At 37.1% G+C, this 15807-nt stretch overlaps 1 protein-coding gene across 5 annotated transcripts in view; it reads left to right on the top strand.

Annotated features, from left to right (window-relative positions):
* The window catches only part of PDE1C (phosphodiesterase 1C), a 288097-nt gene that overhangs the window by 193233 nt on the left and 79057 nt on the right, over window positions 1-15807 (top strand). For 4 of the 5 annotated variants that reach the window (XM_088167961.1, XM_088167971.1, XM_088167965.1 and 1 more), the window contains one exon: window positions 2127-2198. In XM_088167961.1, the coding sequence (XP_088024087.1) occupies window positions 2127-2198 (72 nt within the window). Of the gene's footprint in view, window positions 1-2126; window positions 2199-12334; window positions 12518-15807 lie in introns of all 5 variants that reach the window. The other variant, XR_015804815.1, reaches the window with a different exon arrangement.

Raw genomic sequence — 15807 nt, 5'->3', positions numbered from 1 at the left:
TATGGGAATTAAGTGTGATCTAGTGATTTTGCTAGTACTTTTTTCAGCAATGTGTCTCTGCTACAGATGTCAAAACTGCTCTGAAAGGAATTATAATGATTTCTGAAAATTAGTATCTTCCTCAGGAAAAGAAATTCTGCTACTTTATTTATGGGATAAGGCCTTTATGAGGAGCAATCACTGCGGGGTCTCTGGGGACTGATGAAATCTTAACATTCAGATCTCTAGATTTACCACAGCTTCCTTTATGCCTATATGTTAATATCTCATCTAATGCATTTGTCTTATTATTTCTCTGCCTCTGTAATCCTTTTCAAAAAGATCATGATGATCATTATTCTGCTCTGCTGCTGGCAGTATGACAGGGCAGATATTACATTACTCAAAAGTCCCCTTTTCATGATATTCACTGAAAGCTCAGAAACTGTGAGTTTAAAGTCTCTCTGTCATACACTGCCCTGTGCTTTCTTTGTATGATCGACCTCTGAAACAGTGCATGTGCAGATGTTCAGCATTTTTTCCTGCACACACTTAGGGTCAAGCAACTTGTTTATGCAATGGTCAAAAAAGCTTTGTTAGCTCATCGTTACCATCAACTGCATGGTGGTGGAGGAAATGCAAGAATACTTTTGTGCTTTGCTATGTATATATCTGTTTCAGCTCCTGAAGACTGCACCCTTTTTGTTTTTTAAGATCACCTTCATCAAACAGACACCTAAACCCTGCTGGATCTGCTCATAACCTGTCTGTACAAAGACCCCAAGTCGGTGGCAGTGTGATCAGCTGAGGAGGGTGCTGCTTGTCCTGTATAGTCCTGCATTCCTTTTTTTAATTTTTTTTTCACCCACACAGTGAGCTTAGGAAAATAAATATGAAAAATTTTGAACAAAAACTGAACAGAACATGCTTTGGTTCCATCTTGTTAATTGTTTTAGGATTTGAAAACAATTCCTCTTTTATACTATGATGACGCTTAATTGGAGAGAGAGATTGATCCACTACCATCCAAGAATAATGAATATCCTAATGGTTAAGGCACATTGTGGAAGAGGGAGACCTCATTTCTCTACCATTCTTCTTTTTTTGAGCTGTTCCAAAAATAAATATCCACTGCCCATGAGTATTTTGAAGGCAGATCATATCCTCTTTAACACTTAATACCTTTAATCTTGATCCAAAGGCTGGGAAGTAGTTATAGTACCAAAAATAGTAATACAAAATGGAATAAACATCACTGTAATACAGCCTCACATTTACAACATTCTGAAGTGACACTTTCACAGCTGTGTGTGTTGAGGTATGTGCATAACAAAAGGAAAAATACCTTTCTTGCTGTTTGGACATTGCAGCTGAAATAGCTCTGTTCTGATACAGCTTTCCATTTAAGTTTTTATTTGATCTAGAATTTGGCATTCTCATTTGATGAAGGGATGGTCTGGTAAGGTCTGATGTGCTTTGCTGTATGGATAATAGAGGACAGAAAAAAGAGTCACTCTTGGTTGACATTCCTGCCTTCGTAAAATACACCCCATCTTAAGTTGCTGTTTTCATTCTGCATGAACCATTGCTCTGCCAAAGGCCTTGATTTTTTTGGTTTGCTACATAGACTCTAAAGGCATTGTTCCCTGATGCCAACGCAAACAAATCTGTGGATAAAGGAATCTGGTAAGAGAAAGTAAAGCAAAATTACATAAGCCTGTTCAGGGTAACTAAGAGGGTTCTTTAAAACACGCTACTGACAAAGCCTTGCAGGATCTTATTTCTTTGGAGAGCATAAATGTTTCAGGCTCCTGATTCTGAAATGAAACTTATGATGAAGTTTTTTAATGGCCTACATACAATCAGAGGAATTGTGAGTTTACATATGAACTTTAAAAGGTTTTGACAAGTAGAAGAAATTTATAAGTGGATTTTAAAACTTCTTTATCTGTCAGAGTTGGATAAATTTTTTCTAGTGCTTTGTCCTATGAAAATGTGTAAATTAAGTTCTTTTTGAACTCAGACCTTTCCTCCTAAGGAACAACATCTCCTTTGGGTATTTCATTGACTTACAAGCATTAAAATGCACTCTGCATGCATTAAAATGATTATAGTGTTTCTGATTGCTTCTTATTGCTTCTTTCTAGGTGAATTAAAGGAAGACAACAAATTGGACAGAAAAGAATTTAGTGTGGGGGATGAATCAAAGAAAACAGATGGTAAGGACAACATTTTATTGCATTTTTTACACCCATTTTTATATGCAATCCATTGTTTCCTAAACATCTCCAGTTTATTCTAAAATCAAAAAGGTTATGTGGTAAACAGAAACAAACTTAACAGAAGCAGTCATTAGATTTGAAAAAAGCCATTGAAGCATTCTGAGGGAAAATCATTCTTTTCACATAATGCCTAGTACCACTTAGTTCCTCTGGTAAGCCTTATCCATCAAATTTTGTTCAGTGCCTGAAAGAAAAATCCTGGATTATTAGTGTTGCTTAATAGGAAATGCAGATTTGTGAGATTCTATCCTTCTGACTTTCTTCAGCTGTATTCTTCTGTCTGTAAGCACACAGGACGCATTAGACATGAAGAAAACAGACTGAAGAAAAATGCTGCACAAGAGGTTCTATTAAGGACGCTACTGAAAAGGGAGGCTGCTGAAACATTTTTGGACTGTAGCAATCCCAAGCCATAGGATGGTTTCATGGGCATCTGGGAGTAATTTCAAATGACCTAGTGTAGAGGTCCACAGACATTTTAGCAGCCCCAGCAGTTTGGAAAAACATCTCTAAGTTCTGCAGTGTGTTTACACTTTTGCACTTCCTCACTTGTGTGCCACAGGCCTGTGAGAAGGTACCTGAACCCACATTGCCTCAAAGACAATTGCTGAATTATTAGGTAGCAAAATAAATGCGAACACATTTTCTAGCATTTTCTTTGTGCATGTATCAGTGAAATTCACTGAAATGTAATTCCTAAATATAAAAAATACAGTGCTTTATTTTGATGGTCAAAACCATCAAAATTATTAAAATTCCTACTGCTGTAGCGAAGGGGTAAATAGGAAGAAAATATAAAACCTCAACTAAACTCATAGAAAATTTCATCTAGAAGCATGTATTAATTTCAATCACATAATTATGTACTTTTTCTTAGGAGGCCTCTTAGTAACAATTGTTTAGAAAAATTCAGTTTTGTTAAGAGGTCATGTTATTTATATACTTGAGTTAAATGTCTGTCAGGAAAACAGTCTTGAACAAGTACCAATCACGTCTCTTACAGCAGTCATGCAGAAACCAAACACAAATACTGAAATAACATGTGACTCTTCAGATTTTCAGGAGTAGGTGCAGTTCTGGATGTAACTGTCAAGATTCCAGAAAAATTAATGTGCAGAATGACTGCTCTCCCTACTCTGGTGGGTGATGGCTGAGCAACAGTTGTGCTGGAAGGCTGCTTCCTTGCAGGACCAGGTGAATGTAGACACAACTGTGGGTTTTTTAGGAGGGCTCAAGAGCACCAGCTCAGCCAAGAGAGTAGACTCATGACTCTCTAACTTTGAGGAAAAGGTTACATTTGAAGGCCTTCACTCTCAAGGTTTTAGAAAGATTAGGGCCACATATTTATTTGGGCTGGAGGACCAAGAAATGAATGCATCATACGACCTTGAAGACTGAAGATTGAGGATGTGAACTTGGTTCCTTGCAAGTTGCTTATCTTTGGTGTTATTTATATTTGTTATTTATTGTTCTGTAAGAGACAGCTAAGTTCATCTCTTTAGGGAAAAGACCAACACCATGGCACCAAGTGATTACAGTGAATAAGCAACTCTAATCATGCAAAAATTTGTAGGCAGACTGTTTTTTACTCAGATTATAGCTAATTATCTAATTGATAAAAATCAGAAAAAATATTGTGAATTATACACCTTAGACAAAAAACCACTAGAATGGCACTTCTGCTTTGCCAAATACTGCACAACCTTTTCTGTCCATTACCCAGTCCAGAGAAAATCTCCTTAACAGCCATGTGAGGGGTGTGGAGAAAGGAACATTATCCATGGATAATACATAGCTGTTTGCAGACTACTAAAATGTTTACTCGAACATATGCTTTCTCTTGTGCCAGTGCATGGTCTTTCACACGTCACACACTGGAAAAAAATTTAAGAATTAGAAAGATTGAGATTATGGCTATAATGTGCTCACTACATGTAATTTGATGGTGGGTGAAACTCAGCCTGGACTTTTTTCAGGGTCAAGGGTACTTGGGTTTTACAACCTCTGTTCAGTGTGTAGCTGGGGAGTATTTGTATTAAACAGGCCCATTTTTGTGTGTTTAACATAAGAGCTTCAGCTTTCTCACCGCTACCCTTTTGCATCAGCTGAAATCCTGAACCCAAATGACAACACTCTGTCTTACTGCACAGGCATCCTGCACCCAGAAAAGAAAGCTGCAGACTATATTTTCATAAATTTTTGTAGGATATGTATCCAATATTCTTTTAAAATTATATATAAAGGCAGCTATTTTAATATCTACTTATAGGCTTACATACATGCCAAAATCATTCTAATATGTTTGTCCTTCTACTACATGGGGAACCTAGGATCTAGAGAGATATAGAATAGCTAGCCATGTTGACACAAAGATGTTGAAACTATGTCTACCTTGTAGTCACAATGAAAGGTAGTTAGTACATTTCACAAGTGAAATGTAGGTTCTGTGTCAGTTTGCTTGGAGCTACCAAAAATACTCAATTGGGCATGCCTGCAGGAACAAGGATCAAGCCCACTGAGAGTGTGAGGAACTACGTGTCTAGCCAGACCTCTGTATGACTAACTCAATCCATACCAAAGCCAACTGCAGTAAAGCTCGTTTGAGCAGTTTGAGTTTGAGGATGGCTATGTAAGTTGCAGTCATATCTTGTATTTCAGAATTAACTGCTTCAAAATCCTGTGCAAGTCTCTTGAATATGGACTCGTCCTCTTCTCACCTTAATCTGATCTTCAAATTTATGTTGTTGGTTTGGTTGGTTTCTTTTCTGTGGAAGATACTGCTTGTTACTCACTGCTACCCTTTTTCTCAGTTTCAAGAAAATAAATATGGGGACGCCATTTCCCAAATAAAGATACATCCCTGTCAGAGACATCATCAGCACAAGTAGTTCATCAGTTGTTTCCTGTGGGATAGAATATTGTTAAACCATCTTGGAAAACTGAATTTTCTCATGTGAATTCATTGCTTGGCAAGTCTTTGAATGGAAAATTATAAACTGCCCCATGTACATAATTTTTCTTTACATTCCAACCTTTCTTTTTTTTTGAAATAATTTTTTTTCTAATAAAACTAACAGCAAATGAGAAAATTATTCTTCCCCATTACAGACTTGATATAAGGAAGAAACTTTTTGCAGTAATGGTGGCAAAACACTGGAACATTATGTCCACTGAGGTGGTAGAAACCTCATTCCTGGAAACATTCAAGTTCAGACTGAACAGGGCTCTGAGCAACCTGATCTAGTTGTAGATGTCCCTGCTCATTGCTGTGGAGTTGGACTAGATGACCTTTAAAGGTCCCCCTTCAACCCAAACTATTCTGATTGTATAATCTTATGATTAACATTTTGACAGGTTATTTCTACCACATCCTCTTCTTTTTTTTCCTCACTGGGAAAAGATTCTGCAATGTAATGTAAAGTTTTCAGTGTAACTTCTTGTTTTGGGGAAAACACAGTCCATTTAATCAAATATACTCTCTCAGATACCAGTTGTAGACAAATAAAATGTTCCTTTTTTTGTGTGTTTGTCCTAGGAACGTATTACTCTAATGGTATCATGCATGTTTTATCCCGGAAATATACAGGATATTTGCATCTTCAACAGCTAGTACCTAAGTGAAAGCCTAATGTGCTCTGGCTCTGTGCTGAGCAGCGCTGCCATCTCATGGTCAAATCAAAACCTGTGTTTTGACAGATCTGTTTCAGTAGTACATTCTTCTATGCAGTGCAACACAATAGAATAGAATATAGTCACTATAATATTATGTCATTCAATACTACATGTAGCCTTTTTAATATACGGATATATATATTATATATTTCAGAGATGGAGGTTTTAGCTTTGTTTATTTTGATTTGTTTCAAAATATAATGTTGCTTATCAGTAGTTAAAGGCTTTTCTTTTGAGTTCTGTACATTGCCCGTGCCAACATATAGAACTGCCTTTCAGTCTTAGTTTGTCTTGATAATGGTTCCTTGATCAGGAAGGGAACATTTCCCTGATTATTAAGTTAAAGCCTTCATTTCTTTCTGCCCCAGTTGTCCCAAAAATCAAGTGGCAGAGTAGCTGGCACAGAATGTTATGTGACAATGGCTTTGGTACAGGAACATGGTGGTGAGAAGACACCATGAAAAGGACTCCACAATTATTCAGAGAGAGTTGAATTAACAGAATTCTTCCCAGCTTAATTTGTCAAATCTTCTCAACCATTTAATATTGCCTGTCTTTGCAGCCTTCTGCAAGATGCAATTTTTGTATGTGCCAACATAGCCAAGACCACTACGTAGCAATGAACACTAAGTAGACTTCTGATGAAATCTTGCTTATTTAATATTCATGATTCTGATGTTGTTTTAAAACAGGTTACTCAAATACTCAAATGTATAAATAAAGAGCATTTGTTTATGTCTCCTTGAGATAGGTAAAAAGGTAAATTACAGGTCATATAAATAATGGTGCTATTTCTAATTGTTTCAAAAGATAGACTGATCTCTCCATTATTGTCAGAAGCAAAAAATCCATTTCAGTTTTCAAGGCAAACACATTGTATTTCTCCTTGCTGCTTGATAGTGCTCTTCATATTACGTGTCATAATCCAGCAGCACAGGCAAATTGGAATGACTGCAGTCTAAGTCTATTTACTAAAGGCAGTTTCCTTCCTTTTCTCACCTCTTTTTTATGTCCTGTTACTTGAATTACATTAACAGCTATGCCCTCAAGTTACAAAGCAGAAAACTTGGTTTTTTTTCTGGAAAAACTTGCTTGCAACATAAAGGCATTTTGCCTTCCAAAAAGATGTATTTCACTGTAATTTATCTCTGCTGAAAAATTGTTCCATAGTATTGCAGTATAGGATAACTGGGGGGTGGAACAGCTTCTTGTGTTTTTGTGCTCTTTTGAAAGAAACAGTTTGTCTAATTTAGCAACTGGCACCTGAGGCAAGCTGGAATTTGCATAGAAGAATGCATTCTGAAGAAGGTTTTATGCAGTTTTAATAGCAGATGAATGTGATCTTTGAAGCTAAGTGCAAAATACTTTGTTAGTATCTAGACAGGGCAAACAGTACATCACCATGGTATGCACATTTGGTGAGAATATAAGGAATATGTAGAAAGGTATCTTTTATAATTATGCAGATGATTTTGCACCATGTCAGTTTTATGTGTGTTTGTTAGTCTTACAGAAAGCACCTGGTTTTCCTCTGAGACTTTCATGTGTCTCTCTTTTAGCTCGCTTTTTATTATTCATAGGAGCCTAGATACACGGTCTTTAGGATGCTGGATTGCTTTTTGATTCTACTTTACATGAGGTCACAGATATATGTGACAAGCTGAAAAATTGGGAATTGATTTAAGTGAATATTCGGAATATTCAGGTGCATGGTGAAAAAAATCATCACTGGAGGCAACTTAACCAGGGTTTTTTTGAGTAGTTACCTGTATGGGGAACATTTTTCCATGTTATGTTTGATACTTTACATATAGTCCTGCTCAGAGATGGCAGATGGTTGCAATGTTCCTCAGGGATAACATTTGTGGTCCTAGACACATAGAGGAATGTGTAACTTATACAGTGCATTGCAGGAATTCTTCCTTGATTTTGCACCAGCAATTAATTTATTGCACCAGTCAGGGAATACAGCTGTGACATTGCTTCTATTATAGTCCTTATCCCATTTAGGAAAATTTGCCTGTGCAATGATGTATAGAAATTTTCCACTTCAGCAAGAGGAGAGTTCCCCTTGCTCCCAGCTGCAAGAATTATGTTTGGTACAGTGGCAATCAGGCTTCTTTTTCCTGATGCAACACTTAGTCCTGAAAGAGAAACAAGATTGTGTCTTCTCATGAGAAGGAAGAATATGAAACGGCTCCTCAAAAGACATTGGTGACATTTAGATTGCATCTTCAGCAACTCACAGAACAGCTAGCTTCCAATTTGAGCATACCAGCTACAGGAACCAGATAGGACTCTTATAATGCTGCATCCCATCCCAAAAGAGAAAGCAACACCAGGTAAAAGGTACTCAGATACTCAGGACTGAAAAGTGTAATCTTTATTACTTATAATCATTAACTGATCCATCACTAGGCAATTCATTCTTTTGTCTCCTTCTAAACCACTTATTTCCTTTTCTTAACTTCAAAACCTGATACCTGCAGGCAATAACAAATGTAGAAGAAAATCAACAAGTGTTATTAGTTGAAAAGTGTGGGTTTTTTTCAGGCTAAACTGTTTAGGAGTTTAAGTCTAATTCAAAACAAATGATTGCCAAAAACTGAAGACATATTGAAAAAGTCCAAATGAGAATTTTTGCTTTGAAATGGTGTTTCATATTTTTATTGAGCAGTAAGTAGATGGTAAACATAAAAGTTTTGTTTTAGTTAGATGAAAACCTCAGCTTGATCTTTTACTTTCTCTCTATCCACCCCACTCCCCCCCAAGACCCCAGTCTCTAACAGACATTTTGCCACGTGAGAAATACACCAATTCCTTGTATCTAATCCAGACCTAGGCATTATCCTAATTTTTTGTTTCAGTCACTCAGCCAAAGAACCCAGTGCTTATTACAAAATTCTAATTCACATATGTGGCTGAAAACTTTGTTGGCTTTGATTATCCTTCTTCCTGTGGACAGTTCTATTTGATTTGCATGGTAAGGTTTTGGTACTGGGAATAGCTGGAGGTGTGGCTTCTCTGAATACCTGCTCGAAGCTTCCCTCATGTGTGACAAAGACACTCCCAGCCAGCTCCAAGACAGACCCACCCAGCGAGGCCAAGCCCATCAGCAGTATATGACAAGTCCTCCCCATGAGGAGAAAGGAGCAGCAGAGACAGTGTTTGAGGAACTGACTCTAACCCCCATTCTCTGTCCTCCTGTGCCCTGTGGAGGAATAGGTAGAGAATCAGGAATAAAGTTAAGCCCAGGAAGAAGGGAGGGGTGGGAGAAAGGTGTTTTAAGATTTGATTTTACTTCGCATTAGCCTACTCTGATTTCATTAAGAAATTAAATTAATTTTCCCAAGTCAAGTATGCTTTACCTGTGACAGTAATTGGTGAATGATCTCTCCCTGCCCTTATCTCAAAATATGATCCTTTCCTTTTATATTGTCTCCCCATGTCCAGCTTAGGAGAGGAGTGATGGAATAGCACCTTGTGTCTAGCCAGGGTCAACCCACCAAACAACTCATCCCCCTTGCTCCTTGAAAAGGACTGGGGTTTATATTTCCATCCACAATGGAATATCTCTTTATGAAAACAATGATCTAGCTTTTACCCCAAACATATGCAGAGGTTTGAATTATGTTTGATTATCAAATATAGAATAAGCTTTTGCACCTAATCTTCTAGGTGGCTTTACCTAGTAAGTATCTAATTTCTTTCATACATGCTTTATTCAGGAAACTCAGTCATTACTTAGTGTAATCAAACCTTTTCCAGGGTATTTATTATATTTTTATCTGCTTTTATAAATTTCCATAGCATGCTGGTAGGCAAATAACATATATGAAACCAAAACTAATCTCTTTCATCACTGATGTTATCCTAGGTCAAGTGGAATGCAAGCTGTCAAGCAAACATAAAATTCAACATCAGTGTGAAAAGGACTAGAAATTGTTTGACTTCATGAATGATTTAGGCACAATTATGTGCCAAAGCTCCAAAACCAGGATACCTTCTATGCTAATGCTATATCTCCTTATAGAAAAATTAATGTTATGCACTTGAGTCATGTGCTAAATTGGAGTGATGTTATTTAAATTCGCTTACTAAACAAGCATTCAAAATTTTTCCCAAGAGCATTTATTCTTGTTTTCCCTTGCTTTAAAGAGAATGCAAGCACCTTAAAATAGAATTTTGTTTTCTTCAAAAAAATAATCACTCTGAAATTTCTCATCCATTAGACATACTGATAACAGAGATGAATTAACTTATGATTAATATTTCTTCTTTATTTCACTGATCTTCTGAACTTTGCTTCTTAGGCCTCATACATCTCTGGTGCCACAGAAGAAAGAAAATACCATAACTATATAGAATTTATTTCTTCGTGGTCTTAATTATCTTTGAAAAGGCTTTCAAATAGCTTTAATAGGAGACAGGATCATCCAGTGCTGAGAACTGAGTACTTAGATTTCAGCATCTTCGTTTTATTTTGAGCACTAGAAATAGCTTCAATGGCCCTTTTCAGATAGAAAAGCTGCAGATTATGACTGAGCCCACTTTAGCATCCAGGGAGACAAGAAATACCCAGGTTTAGGGGGAAAATATCACAAAAAAAAAGGCCACTCCTTTACATCCTTTACTTACAGTTCTTGTAAGTGTGGATGGCATAGGAAGAGAAGCATGTGTTAGGTGGTTCTCCAAGCTCTGTTTCAGATCCCTGGTGCGATTCAGCAAATCCTTTAAGAAGTTCAGAAATACTTACTGCTCAAATATGTCATTTAGTCCACCTCCCCAAAATAATTGCCCTTCCTTCTGGGTCAGTCTTTTCTCTTTAAAATGTGGCTAATTATAACTTTTATGGGATTATTTTGATCCTGTTAATGACAGTAAATCAGGCTGAATGTTTTAGTTGGGAAACATCACAGAAATGCAGTATGTAGAACTGTTGTTATGGCTGTTAGTATTGCCTATTGTTGATAATGCTGGAAATGTGACAACTCAGTCGAGATAAATCAAATAAAATACTGAAAGCCCAGCTCTTTAAAATGGTGTCTTAGAATTGCATCAGCGTGCAAGATTTTGTAGTAGCAATTTACAGGGGACCATCCTGAAAGGAAAGGTTCCCCTGATATCTGTGTGGTAGAAGATACCAACTCACTGGTAGATCTGTGCAGCCACTGTATACATTCAGCACAGACAATGCAATCCAACAGCAAAGATCTTTGTTTTGATAATCACTTTTCTTCTTTGTCCAAATACCAAAAAAAAAAAAAAAAAAGGCAATATGTTATTGAGTGCAGAAAAAATTGGTTTCCTGAAAGGGACCAAAAGGTGTTTTGATGCAATAATGTCTTCCAAGACATTATTACTGTCATGCCCAGCCCTACATGTCAGTTCATCTCTCCTTGGGTTGAGAGACTCTTTCAAATGCGCTTTGATATAAGAGTTGTCAGAATAACAGCAGCTAAACAGGGTGCCAGGTGTACTCAGGGAGCCGGTTAGAACGGCCAATACAGAGTAAAATATTCATGCTCCTGCTTCAAGTTTTTCCAGAGGACTTCTAGAGATGATCATGAGAGAAATTGGATAGACTGTCCTCTTTAATTAGAAAGGGTCCGTTTTCACTATAAATAACAAAAAAGTTTTCTTGTCTATACTTCTTTCTCAAGGAGATCTATTGATTGTGAAGATGAACTTGTAGAATGACTACATAAAAAACCAGTTATGTTTGTACATTCAGGATACTATTAGTCAAACATAGCCTAATTATGAGGCCAAGGGATTATAAATATTGGACAGAGGAGTTAAGCAGATTGTAAAGTGCACATATTTGGCATATTTGCATATTTTGTTTTTGTTGTTGTTTTGTTATACCTCTCCATACTGAAGGCTGTGTTTTTCACTGGAAGCTCAATGGGAGAAAAGAACTTTTAAAGTGTAGTGTTCTTTTGTGTTTGGAGCATTTCATTTTCTTCATTCCACACCACATGTACAACATTCTTGCCTTCATAAGCAAAAAGGTACTGGAAAAGCTGTTGATCAAAGATGATCAGAGAGCCCTACAGCAAAGAAACCTATTAAAATCTCTTGATCTAAGCATGCTAGACTCTGTTATGTGATCTTCTTGATGCCTAAGTTTGAATTCTAGCTGGATTAGTCTGATCATAATGGATTTCAATTAGAATGATATTTCCAGTTGTGCCTGTAAGAGGTACTGACTTGGCATGCCTCACCTTGTACCCTTTCAACAGTTATGCAAAGCTTCACTGCTTGCAGAAAATGAGGCTGTCTAAAGTTATACCCTTATTTTAGTTTCCCAGATTACTTACCCCTTGGACAAAATGGAGAAAGGCAGCATTTGACACTTTTCTTTTTTTTTTTCTTTTTTTTTTCTTTTTTTTTTCCAGATACGGAAGAGTAAAAATGTATTTAAAAAGAGACTGCAAATCTCTTTCATCATTTTATCTGACCTTCTTCATTCCTGTTCTCCTACTCCTGCAAAGACCAGTTTCTGGGAAAGGCATTAAACAACTTTGGAAACACTCCTCCTCTCACTGGCTACTTCATAGCTTACAACTCTGTGTTCAAGGGTGGGGGCCTTGTTTTTTTTGTTAATTTTGTTTGTTTGTTCATGTTTGTCTGTTTCTTATTGTTGTTTTTTTCTGGAAGTTTTTTTGTTAAAAGGTCACATTGTGATTTCATTATGCAAATGGTTCCATTTTTTCTGGACAGGTCAAGCAAATAGAAAAAAAGTGTTCTTCAAAAGCTGGTTTTGCCCTTTGCTATGCCTTAGCTTGTGAAACCAACACTAGGATGATGCAATAGAATATAAGAAAAAAAGAAACAAACCAAAAATTCCTTGATAATAATTCACTTTTACTCTTTCTTTTCACTGAAAGCCTTTTTCAATTTCTAGTAGATAGAATTTGACATCAGTTTTACCCCTGCAGAAGGTTTTATTAGTAAGAACAGAGAATTTGTAGAGCCATTTGACTATTTCTTGTGATTTGATATTTTTCACAGGTAATACAATGATAGAAAAATGTTTTCCTTTCTAAACAGCAGTCAGACTCCCTCAACCCTTGATTTTGTTCTGTTTTCTTTTGTCAGTTAGGACGGAATAACCCATGAAAGCAATATTCTCTTGAGAGAAATTTTGTTGTCAGACTCTGAGCACATGTATTAATGTATTGTGTGATGTGCCTGTATAACTTGATATTGCAGAAAATTATCTGTTTCCTGCATTTTTTCATGTCCCTCTAGTTGTTTGTCTGACCTGAAGATCTAGGAGGAGAGGGGCATCAGGGAATCACATGGATCAATTCCTACTTTCATCTCAGTTTGATCTTTCATCACTGACTGAGTGGACATTCCAATGAAATGGAAAAGCATTGTTGGATAAGAATGACAGGAAAGGACAGGAAAAACACCAAAATAAGAATGTATAAGGAACATCAAGCACGTTTATGTTTCTGGCTTGGAATCTTAATAGGAATCCAGCTAATTGTAAGCAATTTTGCCTGTTTATGTGGAAGTCAAGACATGTACATATACATACAACTATTTTTGCTGAACAGTTTGCTGTTCAGGATGAGAACTTGCTGTATTACTCATATATGTATTTTTTAAGGAATCATACTCCTGTCATGGATTTTTTCTATGTAGAGAACATGCAAAACGCTGGCTTAGGAAGGTACATCTTTAGTATTTCCTTTTCATGTTCAAAGGCCCAGAACTTTGCAACCAAAATTTGGTATCTGTTCTTTCTTAAACTCTGCATATACAAGGAGGAGCATCCTGTGACACTAGCAAAAATTACAGCAGTAACCTCAGACTAAATTAATTTTAAACTGAACACATTTTTACTTAAGAGTGTTGAGTATCTGGGATTTTCATTATTGAGGCTAGAGATATTTTAGGGTATTTTTTGTACTCCAGTTTGAATTTGTTCAAAGCCAGAGATTTAGATTAAGTTCATGCTGTGAAAAGGTTGCACTTCAATAATGTGTTTTCTGAAAGAAGTACAAAAATAATTACTGAAGTTTTTAGAACTCTCAATTGACTTCACTGAAACAGCCCATTTAAATGAAATAGAAGGGGACCTAGTCTTCTCATTTGTGAGTTTGTGGTTCAATAGTAACTCTGGTGTAAATTCTGAGGAAAGTGAAGGGCTGGGAGGACAGTGGCTCCACCAGCCACACTGAGCATGTTCCATGTTGTGACAGGCTATGTTACCTCTTGTCATTTTTCTACTCCCTTTGCCCCTTCTCCAACAGCTTTCAGTCAGCCCCAGTGAGAGTAGTAGAATATGAATTCCAGCCCTGAGCAGGTTCTTTAAAGGCACCCATATGAAATAACAATAATGCTGAACTAATACCAGAGTGGTGACAGTCTGTGCTTAGTTAGACTTCTTTGTGGTGTCAGGGAGAATATACCCTAACAGAGTGCTTGGTCAGAGGTGCAGAGTGATTTAGTCAATATTTAAGTAACTCTTACAGTGGCTGAAGATGCCTTAGATTATGCACACTAGGAAATAACATCTTTTGAAAAAACTATATATTTTTCTTCACCTGTTTCTGATATGTATTTTCTTTCTCTTCCTTCCTTCCTTCCTTCCTTCCTTCCTTCCTTCCTTCCTTCCTTCCTTCCTTCCTTCCTTCCTTCCTACCTGGTCAATCCTTCTTTATCATGCACTGGCACAAAGGTGTGAAATCAGGCTGGAAAATGTTTGTCTTTGAATATCAGGGTTATTCACTATTGGGAGGAGCTAATAAAGGGAGTGGTGGATTTGATATCTCTTGGGGGCTGCAAATCAGACTTGCTGTTCTAGAAGAGATGCTACAGGGAAAGTTACTATCTCAGGACACGGGTATACAGCAAAATGCTTTTTAATACACAGACAGTCAGAGATAGACCTAGCAGTCTCTTCCTTTTGACTTCTTTGTGCAAGCTACAGTGGATTATTAGCATTTTTTAGATTATTTTTGTTGTAATTTTAAAAATAAGTGAAATCTATTAGCTGGGAAAATATATAAAGTGAAAGTGAAGTCTAGAAATCAAAACCCTACAAAGAGACTGGGCCAGGTGAAAGGATCTGTTGTGGGGTTGCCTCCTTACTTTGCCCCCTCACCTTCCTGAAACACTCTGCAGCCTTGTGCTGGTGCATCATGAGCCAAAGTATGGTATGTTTAGACACCTCCCAGTCAAACTAGAGACCAGCCACTGTGCAAATGTGTAAAAAAAAAAAAAAAAAAAAAGATCAAAAAATGCATAGCTGCTTTCTCCTATTTTATTCCACAAAGGAATCAGTCAAAAACTGGAAAAAGATTAGGTGTTCGTCAGCTAATGTTTATAGTGTGAGAAAGGATCTCTGTTTTTACATCTTTACCTAACTTTTCCTAGGTGTATAGAAATTACATTTTCAGATGCCTTTCTTTTCCATCCTCAGTAAGACTACATAAGCAATGAATAAGCCAGAAATTCTGCAAATATTGGGTCCATACCATTTGCTTCATGCTGAAATTTTACAGAATTATATGGGAGCACCCATCTGTGGGCATAAAGGAGACTTCTGGTGCCAGAGTGCTTTTTGCAGAAGGCAGCACAGGAAGCTGTGTGATAAAGATGACACTCTTCCATCTCTACACAGAGACTGCTGCTGCTTTCAGAAAGTTCTGCCTAGCTGAAAGAGCACCATGTCTTCTGCTTCCCAGAAACTGAGGTGTAGTTTGAGAGGGAGAATCCAGGCACTTTGCCCTCCTAAAACAGAGAGGATGCCATTGGAAGTATCAGTGTTTTGTTCTTTATCTAGGACGGGTATTCAGGGAACTAGCAGACCTTGGACTCATGGTGACACAGTGCTTGGATTCCTGAACACACT

This window comes from Sturnus vulgaris, chromosome 1 (genome assembly GCF_052056855.1).
Source record: "Sturnus vulgaris isolate bStuVul1 chromosome 1, bStuVul1.hap1, whole genome shotgun sequence".
Lineage (NCBI taxonomy): Eukaryota > Metazoa > Chordata > Aves > Passeriformes > Sturnidae > Sturnus > Sturnus vulgaris.
This window is presented reverse-complemented; position numbering and strand designations above follow the sequence as displayed.